General features: G+C 44.1%; 1 protein-coding gene across 3 annotated transcripts in view; it reads right to left on the bottom strand.

Annotated features, from left to right (window-relative positions):
* Positions 1 to 21,366, bottom strand: part of LOC104986530 (chromosome unknown open reading frame, human C16orf62) — a 138,996-nt gene that overhangs the window by 15,618 nt on the left and 102,012 nt on the right. For all 3 annotated transcript variants that reach the window (XM_010837124.1, XM_010837126.1, XM_010837125.1), the window contains exon 27: positions 7,069 to 7,208. In XM_010837124.1, coding sequence (XP_010835426.1) covers positions 7,069 to 7,208 — 140 coding nt within the window. The remainder of the gene's footprint in view (positions 1 to 7,068; positions 7,209 to 21,366) is intronic.

The raw sequence follows: 21,366 nt of genomic DNA, 5'->3' as shown, positions 1-21,366 counted from the left end.
CACTCTCCAAAGACTCCCCCTCCCCCGGCTCCTGCCACCGTCACCCACTGACGCAGCTGGTGCAGCCTGCCCCTCACTCGGTCCAGCACCACCTCTATTGCTCCTGGGACCAGCTAGACTGCTCAGGGGCCTGGCAGGACACAGAGGGCATGCTCACAAGGGTTAAATGAGGTTCTTTAACAAAGGATTCTCAGGATGAAGGCAATTAGTGAGCAAAGTGAGGCACCCAGGGCCTGGCAACACAGGGAAGCCGGTACCATCCTCGGGTGGAAAGCACATGATGGGGAGCGAGGAACTACAGCTGGAGCCCGCAGCCTTGGATGGAAGAACAAAGCCCCTGCCGAACCAGGGCCCAGAAAGCCTCCTCCTGCCTCGCAGTCCATGTGAGTGCCTCCCAAGGACTGAATCAGTTGGAAGCCAGTAGGAAGGAAGCCCCAATGGCTCAGTGCCCAGAGGCCAGTTTCCCACACAGACCAGACAGGACACAGGATGCTCCAGAGGGCAGGCATAGGCCAAGGGGGTTCTGGCCTCCCAGCTCTGCTGCCCTCCCTGCTGGAACCTTTATCTGCGAGACTTGGCCACACTGGTTCCTTTGACAGCTGCTGTACTTCACCTTACATGTTAGCTCCTCCTGTGATAGTCAATCCAGAGCCCCTAGCACCTTCTCCTAGTCTTTGTGTCAAGTCAACCATCTCATATTTTCAGAGCAGTTCTCAGCATCTGATTTTATCTACTCTTTTAGTGAACAATATCTCTTGATCTTTTTTGCATCCTGGCCTAAAAACCTCTAGGAGGGCAGGTAGTTTATCTTCTGAGTTTGCCAATAATACAGTTCTAGGACGACCCAGGGAACGTACTGTGAATGGTGCCCTTATTCCTGTCTGCTTGCTGGGACAGTGCGGGGCACACAGCAGGCACTTGGTAGGTAAATGATGTTGAAAGGATACCATTTTTCGAGCACCTTCCATGTACTAGGTACTGAGGTGGCTACAAAAACAGTAGCTAACTTTTATGGTAGCTATCATGGCTACCATAGCTTTTCTCTGTTTCAGAAAGATACTTTTATGACCACCCCCCACCCCATTTCACAGATGGGAAATCAGCCACACTGCTGGGACATAGGGGAACCAGGATTTGAGCCCTGGGAGTCTGGCTCCAGAGCGGACATTCCTAAGTGCTAATACTCTATATAATGCCTCTCTACAGATGACTTAGGCATCAACTAGACTTTATGGAGCGGGCTAGTTGGGGAAAGGCATGCACTTAGTCGGCTCTCTTAAATTCAGGCCTGGGGTAGAAGTGTGATAACCAAGGTGGGTGGGAGTTCATGGCTTCGTAATCCTAAGTGTGGATCCACAGCAGAAATGCTTCCAGTGGGTAAGAATGAGGGTAGAGGGGCCTGAGATGATTTGTACTGCTGATAACATCTACAGGAATTGCTGTTACGGTATCGGCACGAAAGAAGACACATCATGCTCCAACATCTGAATGCCTCAAACGATACACAGTAAAATTGCCCATGCTGTGGTCCGCCTTCCATTGCCAGAGTCAGGCTCAGCTGGCAGCTTACTACTGCCTTTCTTTGCTAGCAGCTGTTTCTAACTAGGCTATTTTGTTCCGCTATGTGGATGCTCAAAATATATTTTACTTCAGGATCTGCCCTGGAAAGAGACAACAATGTGAATGGTCCAGTAACTTTCAATACAAACTGCCATAACTATCGTGAGAGAGCATTCGACACACCTTCAAAAAGGTGGAAGAAGGGGTAACGGAGACGTGAAGGTTTGTAGGAAGCCGTTCCCGCGAGCTTTAAACCGAAGAGACAGATTATTTCCAACCTTCTCTACAAGGAAAACATTTTCCACATGACAGCCATGCTTCAGTGGTTGTAACATTTTCAAAAGAAATTGTATCAGTGCCAGCAACTGAAGCAAGGCAAACACAGATTTAAAAAAGAAAATAAGAAAAGATCCTGGATTCAGTAGGCAATCCAAGTGGGAAAAGGTTTTCCTGGGGTCTCTGCCAAGGGCGCCTCCCTGGCAGCAAGCAAACGCCCAGGAGGTGGCTCCCAAGGGGCACCTGGGAGGGCAGCCCTCTCTCTCTCAGCTGGAGGAAAGGGGGCCTGGCTCCCACCATTTGCAGTGTCCCTCTGGGTCCTTGGTCTGCGGGAATCCTTCTATTAAACATCACTGTTTGGGAGAAAGAATACCCTGGAAACAACTAACTTCCCAGGAAAGCTGAGGGGCAGCGAAGACAGCGCCGAGCACACACATCCTGGCTTTGAATTCTATCTTGGCCGCTCACTGGCTGGTGACCCTGGGCAAGTCACTTGACCTCTCTGTGCCAGGGCGTGCTTCTGTGAGAGGAGGATAATTATAGGGCTGTTTGGAGTGAATACTGGTGAACTGCTGGCTGGCTCTCTGTGTGTTAAATAAATATTTAAGTCCTTTACAAAAGGAGCCAGAACACAGAGGGGCTGGGAGAAAGTGCAGGAAAGAGAAGTGGAGCATTGGTGGGGTGGGGGCGGGGAGCCACAGAGCAAGTGGAGGGCAGGAAACAGATGACCGTGGAGACGGGAAGCTGTGGGTGAGTCTGGGGTCGGTGGCGCTCCCTGGCCTCACTGCTGCCAGCCCACCTGTCCTGCCAGCTCATGACCCTCTAGCCTCTCATCACCATGGCTCTCTTCCAGTCCAGTGCTGCTGGGTGCCCCTGCCCACCTCAAGGCCTTACCAATGCTGTTGCCTCCACCCCGAATGTCACCACACCCACCGCACTTAAGAGAACTACCAGTCTTCCTCTGAGCTCAGCTCAAATCACACATTCTCAGGGCACTTCCCTGACCCACTTCCCTTCAAAATTTGAGGCTCTCAGAAGTGCCTGTAGTTCTTTATGACACTTTATACAACTGGAGTTAAGTATTGATTTGCTTGGAGTCTGTCTCCTTGCATGGAAGCATACATTTCTGTTCACTCCTCCATTCCCAGATCAACAAATATTTGCAGGGTAGATAGAATGAATGAAGCTTTGCATCTGGATACCATGTTATGCTGACGGCTGGACCTTTTCACTAAGATAAGAAGGAGAGAAGACATTTCCCTGCTGTGTCCTGGTGATCAGTGCCAGAAAACTGAGGGAGAACATTTCCATTGCCTACAAATTTCAACTGAATCAAAATTAGGCATCTGCAGTGGTTCACACCAAACTTGTTCAATTCATTCTAGTTTCCTTGTCCTACCAAATGTTGTTAAAAGAAATACGTTAGTTCAAGATTATGGAGAAAACTGTTCTGCAGTCCACCAAGAAGCTGACCACTGCTAATACCAGAGCAGAATGCTTCAGAATGCTCCAAGAGTGGGGCTGCTTGCTAAGGAGAGACGGCTGTCCTGGAGGAATGTTCACCTCTGTATTCGTAAGAATGAATAAAGTGGACCCGTTATTTTATTTGGCCTAAAAATGGCATCCAGTTTTTTTTTCTAAACAAATAAAATGAGTCAAAACTTTTCAAACCCATTCTTTAAAAAAGTCTTGTGCTCTGGAGTGGGAATGCAAAATGGTGTAGCCACTGCAGAAAGCAGTACACAGGTACCTCAAAGATTACAAGTGGAACTGTGATGTAATGCAGCAGGTCCCTCCTCTGGGTACTTATTCAAAACGTTTGAAATCACTAATATCTCAAAGAGATACTAGTGCTCTCATGTTCACTGTAGCGCCGTCACAACAACAGCCAAGAGGTAGAAACAAACAAAATGTCCACTGACAGATAAATGGATAAAGAAAATGTGCCATACACATACAACAGACTGTTACTCAGCTGTATAAAAAAGAAGGAAATGCCATCATATATGACAACATGGATGAACCTTGAGGATATTATGGTGAGTTAAATAGGCCAGAAAGACAAATACACTATGATTCCACTTACATAAGGCATCTAGAACAGTCCTTTCAAAGAGTGGAATTCAAGGGCTGGAGGGGGAGGAAAACAGGGAGTCACTAATCAATGAGTTTAAAGGTTCAATTAAGGAAGATGAATAAGCTGTAGGGATCTGCTGTACAGCGTTGGGCCTTGAGTCAACAGTTACGTCATACACTTAAAAATGTGTTAAGAGGGCAGATATGGTAAGTGTCCTTACAATGAAAGAATTAAATTTTAAAAGTAAAATTATAAAAGATATGACAAGAAAGGTAGCAATGTGAACCAGGTAAAAGAGGGATACGGGAGTCGTCTACTGCTGAACCTACTGACCACAGTGGGGCTCGCACGCAGCCTCTGGCCTCTGAGCTGGGTGAGCACTCAACCTTGGCTCTTTAGACTTAACATCTCATGGCACCCGGAGAGCCAGCCAGTAGTTACTACACTGTGTCCCATAGGAGGGATGTAGGGTTGTAAAGTCCCAACTATCTTGAGCAATAAAGCCTCCTGCGAATGTTTCAGGCTGGGGTAGCACAGACTTCCCAGCTCTGCTTCTCACCAGCGGTGCAACCCCAGGCAAGCCTCCCAGGTCCTGCTTTGCAGGATCCTAGAGACTGTGTATTGACAAAGGGAGCTAGCATGGGACGGAGCACCTAGTAAGAAGTCCTGAACTGTGGCTAGAACCATCTTAACAGCTTGAGAAATCCTGGCAAAAGCCAGAGCACTATCAGGAACAATGAAGTCTGGCAGAGGTGGGGTTACCTGAATGCCTAAGGGAACAGGTAAGCAACAGAAAAGGATTTAATGGACCCAGAGGTGCCCAGGGACCTGGACAGAGTACATGTGCCCCCCCCCAGGACAGGCAGCTGCTCTCCAGCTGAGGACAACTGGCCAGGCGGGGAATGCAGGCCTCATAGGGCTGGACCTGATTTTTTCTCAAGGAACTGGAAATCTGGGTTTCTCTGTGATCTACAAATTTTAAATGGGGGTAATTCGTTCCAAATGTTTTCCATCATGATGCAGCCAACAAGTGTGTCTCCAGGCTAGATTCCACCCACTGGTCATCAGCTTGTGATCCCAGGGACCAAGCATCCGGTTCATGAAGCACTTTCACAGCGATCTTTTCAGTCGACCCTCAAGCATCTCTGCTAGGTGTGTATCTGAATGATGTTTTAGAAAGGTGACAATGGAGATTCTGAAAGTTACAAAACTTTCTCAAGGCCACAAGGCTGTTTGGTCACTGGGTCAGGACTAACACAAGTTTCTGACTCCAAGTACAAGGCTCCAATGATTTTTAACAGAGAAAACCCCATATGCAGAAGGAAAAGGCAAGCCAATTAATCAGTAAACAGTGACACTGATCCACTTCTTCATTAGAAACCCTGATTTTATCACCTGATAAATAACTAGACTATCAGAAAACGAGAGAGATTGATTATAAACTACTAAGAAGAATACCAGAACACACTGAAGTGGAGCACCAAGCCTGCCTCCCGAACATCCCAGGCTCTCTTCAGAGAATTTGGGATTTGAACTTGGAAAGTTGGGAGCAACTCAGTTTTTGTTCTCTCAACGTCACTGAGATGATTCACACACCCAACAATTCACCCACGTAAAATGCACAATTCGTTGGTTGTTCGTATATTCAGAGTTCATATATTCACAATCATCATCACAATTTTAGAACATTTTCATCACCCCAAAGTAACCCCATACCTGTGGGAGCTGAATGGTTCATGGCCTGAGACCAGAGGGACATTTCTTAAAGTGTGGTCCTAGGACCACCTATACTTGACTCAAGGAAGCTTTCAAACATGCTGATTCCAGGGCCAATCTTACCTAGGGAGTGAGACTCTCAGTACGGAAGTGGGGATGGGCATCCGTGGTTCCTACACACATTTGGCTTCACCATGAGCCAACCCATTTTGTGCCTGGACTTTTTATGACCTGGTGAAGCCTACACACAACTCAGAGTTCTATTTCTAAAGCAGAAAATAAAATACATAAGACCACAAAGGAAATCAATTATGCTAAAATACAGTTGTCAAAATATTTTTTCAACGTATCTGTTATACTGTAATCTATTACTTCTTGGTGAATACATTTAAATAACAGACCTAGCCAATGGGCCTAATAACTATTGCACTTGTAAAGGAAGGAAACATGTAGATAGTCCTCTAAAATATCTCTCACACCTGAAATGTTATGTGAACATACTGCTGATTACTTTGGTGACAAAGTCCTAGTTACTACAACTAGTACTGTGGTTCATTGCCTGTGATTTGTAATGAAGTGAAAGGCTAAATTTCACTGAGGTTTGTAAAAAAAAAGGGTTTTTTTTTCATCTGAATTCGTGGTTGCTCTGCCAGATCCCCATGGGTTAGGCAGACCCCAAGTTAAGAACCCCAACTAGGGTGAGGGCCCTAATGCTGGATCCTGGGAGTGCCCCTGATTCCTTCCAGCCCAAATCTGACTACTCATTCCCTATATTCCACAAGAAACCCCAGCATCTTCCAACAATAGCCCTTTGACTTTCACTATCTTGTTGTGTATTCTGGTCTTTGCCATCAAAATAACATCACCATTACCTCTTCAAGTGCTTACTATGTACAAAGGCACTGATGGAGAAGGGAGATGGCAACCCACTCCAGCATTCTTGCCTGGAGTATCCCCATGGACAGAGAGGCCTGGCCGGCTGCAGTCCATGAGGTCATGAAGAGTTGGACATGACGGAGTGACTAAGCACAGCACAAGGCACTGTTGTAACCACCTACGTATATTTGCTCACTTAATCTTCACCTCAACCTAGACATGTAGATGCTATTATTATGCCCATTTTGTAAATGAGGAAACTGCAGCCTGGTGATGTTACAGAATCACCTGACACTGCAGAGCTGGAAGGAAGGGATTTCACCCTGGGTGTTTTGTTCATCCAGCGGCTCGAGCCCTGAACAAGTAGTACCTCTTTCGCCATATAGAGAGCCTTGACTATACACCCTGGACATAGATGAATAGAAATGCATTGAGAAATGCAAATATCTGACTACAAAACCAACAAAGATATAGATAGAACATCCCTGCACTTCTAGGGCAAAGAATGTATATAAAACAGGTCAAAGAAAGACATCACCTACAGGTCTTCTGGGGAAACGTACCGGAACTATTAATAATGTAGAAAAGAAATTGCAGAGGAATTCCAGAAGGAATGATTCTGAGGGCCGCATCTTTCCATCAATATTAATCATCTTGGGAACTTCTGGAACGAGGCTTATGGCGGCTTTGAAAAAGGCATCAGCTGCAAGACAGAAGAGAAGTCCACATATGAGAATGTCGAAAAATTCAGGGTCTGCTTTCTTCTTCACACGGCCCAGAAGCCAAGCCTGAGAGAGGTATGTGGAAGTCAGGCCACACCGAGGGCCCAAGACAGCTGGCAGGTCTTCGAAGAGGGTTTCTGCACCGTGACTGACTCAGTGGAACATTTGGGTTAGAGGCGCTGCTGCTGCCTCCCAGCTCTTCTCTTCTCCTCCTTCTTTCTTGGAGCAATTTGGCTCCAAGAATTTCAGTCAAACTGGCTTTAGATAGTAAGCAAAAAAAGTACACAGCAAATTATCACAGACAGTACAGAAGTCAGTTGTAGGGATTGAAGGCTTCATCTGAACTGGCTCGGTCAACCCTCCTGTCCAGCCCAGGAGGACAGTGCTGTCCGAAGGCCCACTCCACAGCTGCAGAACAAGACGTGCCTGGTCCTATGACAGAGCCAATGCATGCAGGAGGGTCCAGCCGCGCTGGTGGAGCCCAGGTCAAGCTCTGGTTTGTCTGAATCTACTCTAATGCACACTGTATTTGTTGAGGAAATAACAATGGAAATGTCTGAAGCAAAGTGTGTGTGCGTGCACACACGCGCATATAGCTTTCAAGACTTCTGATTAGGTGACAGTTCCAGGGAATCATCTGGAAAATGAAGGCATTTTAAGAAATATGTAATAGTCTATAAACCAAGAAGACCTCCAAGGGTGAGAGGAAGGAAGAGGATGGGGGAAGAGAGGAGGAGGGATGAAGAGGAAGTGGGGTGCTGAGAAAGAGGGAGCAACAGGAGGACACAGAGCGGGAGGAAGGGGTGAAGGGGGAGGATTGGAGGTGAGGGGGGCAGTGAGATGGTGAGGGAGAGAGAGAGTTCCTTCTAGAACTGCCAAAGTATTAACCATGAGAAAGAGCCTCAGGGTCAAAGCAGACAGAACACTGACCCGACAAATGAAATTTTAAACTACCCGACAAGATCAAACGTTTGCATGGTCCAAATACACTTCCACTCTGAAATGGCCTGCAGTGATGCAGAGAGAACAGCTCTCTGGCCAGCAGCACCCCGAGTTCAAACTGGAACCCAGCCAGCACAGCAGAGGGGCAGATTCAACAACAGACGCCCAGGCTGGCCGGGGACAGAGGCCAGCCCTTAATGAGAAGAGTCTGCGTCTGAAGCTGGAGAGTGGGGTTTTGCCTTCTCTTCCTTCTTCCAAAGGGGGGGAAAAATCACAATACGTAAAGACACCAGGTTTACTACCTGAAGTTCCCTCTGCTCCAGAAACTTGCCTCCCAGGCTGCTTCTGGGACCCTGCAGTGGTACCCTAGCATGCTCATCAATTCAGAGGGTCAAGAGTTGACAACATGCAGTGTGGTGGTGAGCCCAACGTGATCACACTCATTAACACCGATCCGCTGGGAACCTGCTCTGTGCTCTGCTCTAAGGGGGACGCAGAGCAGCTGATCTCATCCTAATATAGGGGTTCTGGTAGATGAACCTCCCAGAAAGAGTCAGAAGCTGCAGGATCTTCTGCCTTGGCCTCCAGACAGTAGTAAGTGCCACTATTCATGGAAACCAGAGGAACTCCTAGGCTGTGTCTTAAGGCAACTTACATTCTCAGTCCTCAAGCAGGCCTATGGGGAAGGTACAATTATTTCCACACCCAGATAACAAGCCAAGCTCAAAAAGTGAGTGGCCAGGTAAAAGTAACCCATGGATGGTAAAAGACTGAGCTGAGCAGAATTTAAAGGCCATCACTAGCACTAACACTGAGCAATACAATCAGATTTGCGTTTTTTAACAGAAACACAAGTCTGCAAATGCTAGCTGTCATAAAGAGTTAATTACATCCAGAACACAAAAAGAAATTCTACAACAATGAGAAAACAAGTTACCTGACTGAAGGTTACCCTGAATAGACACTTTTTTCCAAAGAAAATACACGAATGGTCATCAAGCATATGAAAAGATGCTCAAATCATTCATCACGAGAAGTGCTAATCAAAAACACGGTAAAATATCATCTCACACCCATGAGCATGCCCACTACAACAAAAAAAACAGAAACAAAAGCCAGGAAATAACAAGTGTTAGCAAAGAAACTGAAGTTTCTTATGTACTGCTGGTGGGAATCTAAACTGGTGCAGTTGCTGTGGAAGACAGCCTGGTGATTCCTCAAAAAGGTAAACATAGAATTACCATCTACTAGCAATGCCACTTCTAGGGGTCTACCCCAAAGAAATGAAAGCAGGGACTCAAACAGATATTTATACATGAATGCTCACAGCAGCAATATTCACAAGAGTCAAAAGGTGGAAACAACCCAATGAACACATAAACAAAACACAGTACATGTGTGTGCATGCTAAGTCACTTCAGTCATGTCCGACGCTTCACAACCCTACATACTGTATGTAGCCTGCCAGGCTCCTCTGTCCATGGGACTCTCCAGGCAAGAACACTGGAGAGGGTTGCCAAGTCCTCCTCCAGGGGATCTTTCCGATTCAGGTATAGAACCCGAGTCCCTTTATGTTTCTGGCGCTGGCTGGCAGGTTCTTTATCACTAGTGTCACATCAGAAGCCCAACAAAACATGGTACATATACACAAAGGGGTATTACAAGGCCTTAGGAAGGAAGGAAATTCTTACATGTGCTAGAAGTATGGACAAAGTTTGAAAATGTTCCAAATTGGGAAAGGAGTATGTCAAGGCTGTATATTGTCACCCTGCTTATTTAACTTATATGTAGAGTACATCATGAGAAATGCCAGGCTGGATGAAGCACAAGCTGGAATCAAGATTGCTGGGAGAAATGTCAAAAACCTCATACATGCAGATGACACCACCCTTATGGCAGAAAGTGAAGAGGAACTAAAGAGCCTCTTGATGAAAGTGAAAGAGGAGAGTGAAACAGCTGGCTTAAAACTCAACATTCAAAAAACTATGATCATGGCATCCAGTCCCATCGCTTCACAGCAAATAGATGTGGAATCAATGGAAAGAGTGACAGACTTTATTTTGGGGGGCTCCAAAATCACTGCAGATGGTGACTGCAGCCCTGAAATTAAAAGACACTTGCTCCTTGGAAGAAAAGCTATGACCAACCTAGACAGCATACTAAAAGGCAGGGACATTACTTTGCCAACAAAGGTCTGTCTAGTCAAGGCAATGGTGTTTCCAGTAGTCATATATGGATGTGAGAGTTGGACAATAAAGAAAGCTGAGTGCCAAAGAATGGATGCTTTTGAACTGTGGTGTTAGAGAAGACTCTTGAGAGTTCCTTGGGCAGCAAGGAGATCAAACAAGTCAATCCTAAAAAAATCAGTCCTGAATATTCGTTGGAAGGGCTGATGCTGAAGCTGAAGCTCCAATACTTTGGCCACCTGATGCAAAGAACCGACTCATTAGAAAAGACCCTGATGGTAGGAAAGATTGAGGGCAGGAGAAGGGGACGGCAGAGGATGAGATGGTTGGATGGCATTACTGACTCAATGGACATGACTCTGAGCAAGTTCCAGGAGTTGGTGATGGACAGGAGTGCTGCAGTCCATGGGGTCACCAAGAGTAGGACACAACTGAGTGACTGAACTGAACTGAAATGAAACGAAATAGGTCAGACCAAAGGACGAACAGTATCTGATTTCACTTGTATGAAGTATTCAGAGTGGTCAAATTCTGAGAGATAAAGAAGAATGGGAAGGAGGGAACATTATCACTTAATGGGTACAGAGTTTCATTCTCTTTGGGATGATGAAATAGTTCTGGAAACAGACAGTGGTGATGGTTGCATAGGGTTGTGAATGTACTTAAAGCCACTGAACTGTACACTCAAAAATGGTTACAATGGTAAATTTCATGTTGTGTAAACTTAACTACAATAAAAAAAATTTTAAAAAAAGAGCTGAGCCTGCTCTTGACATTACCCCCTGCCCCCGCCCTGAGAGCACAGGCAGGTCCGGACTCCACCACGTCTGGCATTTTCCTCCTGGCTCCACAGGCACCGCTTTCCAGTGAGGACATTAAGTCCATTAGAAAACAAGGTGAAGAGCTTCTCTTGGCAGGAACTAAAATTCTGCTCAGAACAACTTGAAAGACTATTTATTCATGTGCTTGTTACCAAGTGGCCCTGAGAAAAGTGCCCCTTATTATGACTCATTAACGAGGGGGCCACTATGTGCTGAGCACTCTGCTCCTCACAGTCGCCCCACTGAAGCCCCATCCAGAGGAGGGAGCTACAAGAAATACTTACTTAAGGGTTGAGGCGGGAAATGCTCCAAAGCAGATGTCTAACCTCAGAAGACTTGCCCCATATATAGTCTTGTCTAGGAGACTTCTTAATTTTGTCTTAGTAATTAGAACTCAAATGCTGCTGCTGCTGCTGCTGCTGCTGCTGCTAAGTCACTTCAGTCGTGTCTGACTCTGTGCAACCCCATAGACGGCAGCCCACCAGGCTCCCCTGTCCCTGCGATTCCCCAGGCAAGAACACCTGAGTGGGCTGCCATTTCCTTCTCCAATGCATGAAAGTGAAAAGTGAAAGTGAAGTCGCTCAGTCGTGTCCAACCCTCAGTGACCCCATGGACTGCAGCCTTCCAGGCTCCTCGGTCCATGGGATTTTCCAGGCAAGAGTACTGCAGTGGGGTGCCATTCTAGGGTGTATGAAAACAGTTTTCTTCTCATAGTTTAGAGTTCAGAATAATCATAACATAACATTTAAAAAACTGAAGTTTGTTTATAACATTATGTGAGTTTTTCATGTATACAACATTATACCTCTATTTCTATATAACCTACAGCACATAGTAACACTTGACGCATTGTGGCTATTAAAAGTCAGAGAAGACAATTACAGATAAAATGGGTTAAAAAATTTTTTTAAAGACCTCTAGGAAAAGGAGAAATCAGATTCCAATTCATAAAGACTATTATTACCCTTGTTCCACTGGGGGAAGAAAAAGCATGTATTGGGTTGGCCAAAAGGTTCATTCAGGTTTTTCCATAAGATCTTACAGAAAAACCTGAACAGGCTTTTTGGCCAACCCAATATATGCACTGGCTTCGCCATGCTATGCCTTCCTCCATCTGAATCTTCTGAGGTTTCAAGGGATACCTAGATTTCTTTTCCATATTTCATCTTCAAAAAAAAAAAAAATTAAAACAAAGAAAAAAATAGACTCAGGCCTGGCTGATCTCACCCGAGTTCACTCTGTTTGAGATCCTTTTTCTTGAGGTGCTGACTGCTCTGCAGACAGGCATTCTGCTGCTGTTCCCTGCACAGTAACCAGCATGTCCTTCAAGCACTGCGGGGCACTGGTGGAGGAGAAACACAGCCACCATCCCAGCAGTCACAGTAAGAGGGACCGTGCTACTCTCAGAGACGGTGTTTTCCAAAACCGCTTGATCATAAGAATCCTTGTAAGAAAAAATCCCATAAGAATCCTTACAAGATCCTTGTAAGAAAAAAAAAATACAGCTCCCAGGCCCCCAAACAACCATCTGCAATCTGAGGGGAATGGAACATGGTAAAGCCATATTGCAAAATAATTTGGTGGCTCCTCCAGTTCTACATGGATGCTGCATATATACGGACACACACGTTACCATGTGAATGACTCTTGAAAATCATTATGCTAAATGAATGGAGCTAGTCATAAAAGATCTGCATTGTACGACTCTATATGAAATGACTGGAATGAGCAAATCCATCAAAACAAAAAGAAGACTGGTGGTTGGCAGAGTGGGGAATAACTGCTTAATGGATTTGGGGTTTTCTTTTGGGGAGATGGAAATGTTCTGGAATTAATGACCATGATCACAAAATTCCAAATATACTAAAAACTATTGAATTGTACACCTTAAGAGGATGGATTTTATGCTACATGAATCAATTCTCAATAAAGCTATTATTTAAAATACATATATGGGTTCCCAGGCTCCACCTTAAATGTATGATATTAAATCAGACCATCCAAGACAGAGACTCAGAAACCTAACTTAAAAAAAATATATTTATCTTTCAATAACTGACAGAGTCACGTAATTCTCCTCTCACTCCTGTCTCTGGCCATCCAGTTTCCCTTCTCAAAGGCAAAGACTGTTATCTGCTGCTTGGGTATGCTTCCAAGTACACAGAAACAAATATGTTTTCCTTTTATTCTTTCTTTCTTCCTCTTTTTACAGAGTTAACATACAGTAGACACCATTGTACAACTCCTCACCCACTACTTAATAACAGTCTTGGAGATTAATCCTTCATCTATATAAAGCACATTTTTGTTCTCTTTTACAGCCAAAAAGTGGTATTTGGTCCATTTCCTTTTTTCCTCCATTTTTTTTTTTAAAGAGATAAAAAGCACACAACATCAAATTTACCATCCTGATCATTTGGTTCATCTTTTTTTTAAAGAAACAAGTTTCTCCAGTGAATTTTATGATTCAACGGGTTTGAAAAAAATCGTTCTAAATCCTTCAGCTAAATGCAGAATATGACTTTCTAACAGCAAATGGCACATTCTGAAAGGTTTAATCCGGAGACATTCTGCCAGAAGCAAATAGAAGTAGTAAGCAACAATGAAATTCAGCCAGGGCAGGCTACCTCCTTATTTCCCAGGGAGGCCTAGCATTGAACTTTTGATGATTTTCTGTTTGAAGTTACAAGTTCTTGTTTCCCAACCTGGGGAGTCAAAGGGTCTGCAGAATACCAAAGGAGGATGTTATCTAGAACCCTCTACCAGGACGAGGAGAAATCAAACACACCCAAACACACAGCCACTGAAACTACAGAACGGTCACTAAAGTATCTGCCACTAGCAAACCCTGGGAGAAGCTGAAAATAAGGGCTCAGCTGAAGGCACTAGTGAACTAGGTATGTTGGGATTACCTGTATTACCCATGCTGCCTTGCTACTGAGAATAACTGAGTCAACGGTTCTCCATGCATGAAGGTTTCTTTACATCAATTTAGCTTGACTGGAGAAAAACTGAAAACAATTCAACCATACCGCTAAGTCACTTCAGTCGTGTCCGACTCTGTGCGATCCCATAGACAGCAGTCCACCAGGCTCCCCCGTCCCTGGGATTCTCCAGGCAAGAACACTGGAGTGGGGTGCCATTGCCTTCTCCATTCAACCATAAGTGACTAGTTAAAGAATTATTGCACTGCCACACTGTGGAAATGATATCATTAATAAAGAGAATAATACTTTGGTATGTTTTGAAGTATAATACATTATACCTATGATATATTAAAGAAAAATGTTATACAACTGTATACAGCGTGATACTATCTTTATAAGAAAAGAAGTATATATACACATGTATTTTTGTTGTTTTTGTGTTTAGTCGCTAAGTCATGTCCAATTCCTTGTGATCCCATGGACTACAGCCTGCCAGGCTCCTCTGCCCATGGGATTTCCCAGGCAAGAATACTGGAGTGGGTTGCCATTTCCATTTCCAAGATAATGCCAAACTACAAAGTGTTATCCAGGAGTGTTGGCTGAGAGCGAAGAAAACCAGGATCTTTCATGTACTGCTAGGTTACTGTTTTGGAATTTTTATTTATAGAGTTCCAAAAATAATTTTTCTTTAGCAAAGTCAATACAATTTTATTACAAAATTTTCAGTCACGGAAATGTACACGACAGAAGGGGCAGTGAGGTAGACAGGCAGGACGTCAAAGGGCGTTCTGAAGAGTAGCCCCTTCCTTCTTTACTCGAGCAGGGCACGCTGAGGGTAGAGCTGGGGAGGATCACTGTGGACTCTAGCACTCCTGCCGCACCCTGAGGGTCGCCCACCCACTTCGTCTGCGTAAGGCCAGGCACTAGGCTGAGGGTGACACACAGGTTCCAGGGCCTCCAGGGCTCGGGGTGCTGCACTGCACTCCACAGTCAGCGATTCTCTGCTCTACAAAGGGAGTTACAGCGTGCTCACTAGACAGCTTCATTTCTTCTCAAGGCTTGAAAAGGCTTTGTTCACCCTATGCTTTGAGGCATCTTCCAGCTCCTGCAGAAACTGAGGGGCCAGCAGCCTCCCACACACATGCCCACCTGAGGAGCCCCACTGCTATCTGTTCTGTGCACTGAAGCTCTGCATAGGACTCTCTGAACAAGGTTCCAGGTTCTAAGAGAGGAACGTATCAGTCAATCAGAAAATGGTCAGAAAGTTTCAAAATGCTCAGTTAGGATGCAGGTTGCTCACTGTCTATAGGAGCAAAAAACTAGAAAGAGTTTAAATGTTTTTCAATAGGAGTTTGGGGGAAAAAAATGGAAGTGGGGTTTGGGGAAATAATGTATAGCCCACCCTGCTCTGCCCAAAAAAAAAAAAAAAAAAAGAAAAGAAATAGAATACTGAATAATCATTACAAAGAATGGGGTGAATCTACATGTATGAACATGGTGGGCAGGAAAAAGGTGTGAGGTCAGAGGCCAAAATTTATTGATCAGCAAAAAAAGCAAGTTGAAAAACGTTGGGGAAGTCACATTCCCATTTCTAAGGTGGGGCTTGGTGGGACTGCATGTTTATATAAGAATATAGACAGATGAGAAGAGCATATAGGGAGAAGAATGGAGGAGAGAGGCAGAGAGCATATGAGAATAAAAGGGCATTTTCAAATGGATATTCAGAAGGAAAAAATCAAGACAAATATACAAACTGTAAACAGTGGACTTTTCAGAAGTGAGGAGAAAGAGTATAGTAACAAGTAACTTTTATCTGGGGGCTTTTTACTTTCTTTAAGATCTGCAATTCTGTATTGTCAGAATTTTTTTCAAATGAGCATGGAATATTAAAATAAAAACCATTAAGATTTAAAATAAAGTACAGGCTGTCTATTTTTCAACAGGATACAGGACAGTCTCCTCAAACACATGTCATACATGATAAAACTCAAGTTTAACTGCGATCTCTGACAGTAAGTTCATCCTCTATGTCCTTGGCATTGTCAATACAGAATACGACTCAGTACCCGAGTCATAAGAGAGGATCAGGAAGTGATAATGCAGGCCACCTTCAGAGGTGGCGTTTTATTTTTTAAACAGTGCAGTGAGTCAGTGCTAATGGAAATCTTTACTACTTTTCAGGGTCATAAACTCCTAAACAAGTCCTCAGAGTAATCTACCCCATTCCATTCCCAGACCTTCAGCTATCATATGCCCTCCTGGACAACTCAGAAGGACAGCTGTCCTAATCCAGGGAATGTCAAGAAAGGAAACATCACGTTTCTTAAGGAAAAATGTCATGAGTGGTTGAAAGATTCCTGTGCCTTGAATATACCTTATTAAAGCAGGGTTCAGGCTATAAGAACTGTTCACTCTCTCTCAAGTCCTATCAGCTCCACTGCTGAACATTTTCACCAGTCTTCAGCATTTTCCGTCTCTGGATAAGTTTAGGTTTGGACTGGACAATATCTATACAGTGGAAACTACCGTATAAAATGCCACAACAGGGCATGGTCTACTCTCTCTCACTGTTATGGGACTAAATGTTTCTCCCCCACCAATTCATATGCTGAGATCCTAAACACTGAGATGATGGTATCAGGAGGTAGAACTCTGGGAGGTGATTAGATCATGAGGTTGTTGCCCTCATGAATGGGATTAGTGCCCTTATAAAAGGACCCCAGAGAGTTCCTTCCTCCCTTCTGCCACGTGAGGACACAATGAGATCACAGTCTATGAACCAGGAAGCCCTCCCTAGACAATGAATCAGTAAGTAGCCTGATCTTGGACTTCCAGTCTCCAGAGCTGTGAGCAACAAATGTTTGTTGATTAAGCCACCTGGTCCATGGTATTTTTGTTACAGCAGCCCAAACAGACTAAGGCAGTCTGCCATGAAGGTGTGCCACCACCAGGTGATAGGGGTGTCTTTGGGTAAAGCCTCATAGTCCAAATGGCCCAGTTATTATCCATAGGCAAGTTATTTATAGAGATTCAATACCATTTATTACTAAACTATGTTTTTATAATAGAACTTGTCATTACAGGAATTAAGTTTGAGGATTTAAGGACCACTGCTTTGATGATATGTGTAAAGAGCAAAATTTAAAGAAATAATGAATCCCGAAGGACAATTAAATACCTTATACGTGAAATTGTCAGTGATAACAATTAAGCATTAATTTACCCTTGACTTTGCCACCTGGTTTATGCAGAATGTCGACTCTTAATGTGAAAAGTCCACCCAGACACACAGATGACTTCTCAGTTTCAGCAGCACCATAGGAGGTGCCTGTAAGTTCTCTCTTCTATCTCCGATAGGCAAGGCCTCTCCGAGTCAAGCACACTCAGTCCATGTTTCACCTGACTCACATCTCTGGGTCCTGCAGGGGTAACACACTTTACTGTTGACCCTGCATGAGTTCACAGGAAGCTGTGAAGGTCTTTCTGTGGATATTAAGCTTGGGTTTCCCTAAGCAGAAAGGATTAGGCATTCCTTACCTTAATTCTGACTGTCTCCTAAATAAGTTATCTATTCAGTCTATACTCACTGGTCTCTAGTAACCACACACACCAAGGATTGTGGTTTCTCAATCCTTAGAAATAAAACACTGGATTAGGGGATTACCTGGTGGTCTAGTGGTTGAGAATCTGCCTTGCAATGCAGGGGACAGCAGTTCAATCCCTGATCCGTGAAGATCCCACATGCTGCCAAGAAACTAAGCCCATGTACCACAACTACTGAGCCTGCGCTCTAGAGCCCGAGAGCCACAGCTACTGAGCCCATGTGCTCAGCTACTAAAGCCCATGTCCACCACAAGAGAAACCACTGCAATGAAAAGCCTGCATGCTCTGCAACTAAAGAAAGCCCACGTGCAGCAAAGACCTAGTGCAGCCACAAATAAATAAATACTTAAAAAAACCAACAGAAAAACCCCACCAGATTATGTTTAGAGGAACCAACCTAACTATAGAGAAACACAGTGGTGGAAAGAGCACTTGAAGTCACTTATTAGCTAGGTGCTCCTGGGCAAGTCGTTGCACACCTCTGAGCTTCAGTTTCCTCTTTTGTAAAAAGATCAGCCACCCAGCAAATAACATGTATTGAATAAAACTAAACTGCTTTGCTTGGAATTCAGTTCTCTCAACAACTAGTCTTCCTAACTTGACCTCCCACTTAGTCCTTCCAGAGGCACCATTTTTCCAGCCTCTAGGCCTCTGCTCTTGCTGTTGCCTAGGCCAGAATGCCCTCCTCCCACCCCCTTGCCTCACTTCAACATCCACAGATCCCCCTTACCTTCCAGACTTTTCAATGCCAACTCTTTTTTTTTTTTAATTCCTCTTCCAAGTCAAGGGTCATTTCTAAAATTCCCTGGTACATGTTATGAACATCTTGCATGACACTCATCACGTGCTGCAGTAACTGTAAACAGACCCACTCTCCCCTGTGAGCATGAAGTCTCTTTAAGTGAATTCCTGTTTCAGCACAACGCTTGGCACAGTGGTTTGCATGTGAAAAATGGCCAAGAACTACTGGCAGGAGGAAGCAAATCACAGGCATTTACAATTTTAAGGAGCTGAGTGAACTTAAGGGGTGGGGGGCACACCCCAGTCTTTTCTGTGGGTTCCATCCCAGCCCTTACCTCCCCTAAGGTGGATGGATCATGTGCATTCAGACAAGCTTCATGCCATCTGCCCACCTGTGAACTGTTACAGCAAAATTAACCTACTTCATCCATAATCACCAGAGTGGCCTTAAGTTTGAGAAAACAGTCACATCAAACACATTCTTCAGAAGATGGTTTGTCAACAGAACAAATAAATATGACCTTAAGCATAAACTCCAAAGACTTGTTAAGTGGATAGAGATCGTTTTTCTCCTTTACAAGCCACTCCTTACTCTCTAAAAGGCAGAAACACAAAACTATTTTCTCCTCCATTCTACTGCCCTGGCTTCCTCCCTCAGCAGTTAACGATTCACAGTAGCCAGCGGGCTGCATAACAGCAGGTTTTAGCCTCTCTTCTGTGCATCCCCATGTTCCTCATGGACCAAACCAGCACAATGGCTGCATTCAACATGTCTATGAGCCTCGGCATATGTTTGAGCTTACCTTGTTTTCTTTTTTCTATAAATAGGAAAATGAATTATTTAAAACCTACCAAGAGGACTTTGACGAAACTCTTCTGAACAACAGAGTTGCTTAAGAGTTAGGTCCATACCATAAAAGGTTTGGTACCATTTTACATTCATCAATACTGTAAAGAGTTATCAACCAGTATTACCACGTGGTGTCATTCATTCCTTCATCATTTACTGAGTGCCCATGTAGTAGGCAATGTGCCAGGAGCCAGGCACAGCACAGGGAATAAGGAAGATGAGACCTCGTGGAGCTGGCACTCTTCAGGGGAGGGAAGCGTACAATTCTTTACATATTTATTTGTTAAATAACAACAGTGATAAGTGCAATGAGGGAAAGTGCATAGTGTGAGGATAGTATGTCTTACAGAAGAATCTGACCTAACTTTGTTTGGGGCTTTTGCTTAAGACATGGTTTGTGAGCATAGCTCTCCAAGATGAAGATGTAAAAAAATTAGTAAAACAAAGTTAGATTTTTAAGGGCGGATGCATTGAGAGGAGGAAAGAAATAGGTAGAATCTAAAAAAGAAAACAAATGAACAAACATGAAATGGAAATAAAGTAAGATACAGAGAACAAACAAGTGGTTGCCAGACAGGAGTGTGGAGGGGGAAGGAGAGAAATTAGGGGAGGGAGATAAAGAGGTACAATCTTTCAGCTGCAGAGTAAATGAGTCAAGGGTATGAAACACATAGTGTAGGGAATATGGCAAATTACGATGTAGTACCTGTGTATGGCAAGTTAGGAAATCAACCCTGAGTATTCATTGGAAGGACTGCAGCTGAAGCTCCAATACTACGGCCACCTGATGCAAAGTGCTGAATCATTGGAAAAGACCCTGATGCTGGACAAGAATGAGGGCAGGAGGAGAAGGGGGCGACAGAGGATGAGATGGTTAGATGGCACCACTGACTCAACGGACATGAGTTTGAGCAAACTCAGGGCGATAGTGAAGGACAGGGAAGCCTGACATGCTACAGTTTATGGGGTCAAAGAGAGTCAGACATGAATTGGAGACTGAACAACATGCTGTGTTGTAGGTCAATTATAGTTTAAAAAAAACAAAAACAAAAATACTCCTAGAAAAGTAGGTCAGCTTTGGGGTGACCAGAAGTGAGGGATGGGGGGAGGAGGAACTGGATGAAGGCAGTCAAAAGGAATAAACGTCCAGTTATAAGGTAAGTACTACGGATATAATGTACAACATGATAAATATAATTAACACTGCTGTATGTTATATATGAAAGTTGTTAAGAGAGTAAATTTTAAGAGTTTTCATCACAAAGAAAAAATACTTTTAAAAGTTTCTTTAATTTTGTACTTATATGAGCTGACAGGTGTTCACTAAACTTACTGTGGTAAGCAGTTCATGCTGTATTTAAGTCAAATCATTATGCTGTACACCTTAAACTTACACAGTGCTGTATGTCAATCATATCTCAAAAAAAAAAAAAAAAAAACTGGAAGGAAAAAATGTTTTCAAACAAAGGAGGGGGAGAGAATTCTATAGGAGGGAAAAGGCATTATTATTAACAATAAGAACACAAATCATTCTTTTCACCACTATTTCGCTCTAACTGTTCTCACTATAAGTTTCATCTTTGGAGGAACTGCAGATTTGCTATTTTCAGGATAATTCATCAGGTCATTCTTGAAATGAACAGCTTTCCTGCAGATTTCTCAAGCTTCTGAGTATGAGAACTGGCTTTCAGAATTCTGAAGCTGCAGAGCTGCACTGTATGCAGTTAGCACCTAAACCCCACAGCATACTCTCATCTTTTGAGGGATGGTTACACTAAGTTAATCTTTACTGAGCTGCTACTATGTGCCAGTGGACCGAGTGCCCAAGCACTTTCTCTCAGTTAATCTACACAGGGACTTCCCTGGTGGTGCAGCGGTTAAGACTTTGTGCTCCCAATGCAGGAGGCCTGGATTCAAACCCTAGGAAAGGAAGATTGGCCCGCCCCCACCCCACCCCTGGCCCCATGCCTCAATTAAAGATCCCAGGTGCTGTAACGGAGACAAAAGATCCTGCATGCCACAAGTAAGACCTGGCACAGCCAAATAAATGAATTAAAAAAATATTTTTT

Source organism: Bison bison, unplaced genomic scaffold (genome assembly GCF_000754665.1).
Source record: "Bison bison bison isolate TAMUID 2011002044 unplaced genomic scaffold, Bison_UMD1.0 scf7180017864072, whole genome shotgun sequence".
NCBI lineage: Eukaryota > Metazoa > Chordata > Mammalia > Artiodactyla > Bovidae > Bison > Bison bison.
Note: the sequence above shows the minus strand (reverse complement) of the source record. Positions and strands in the feature narration are given on the sequence as shown.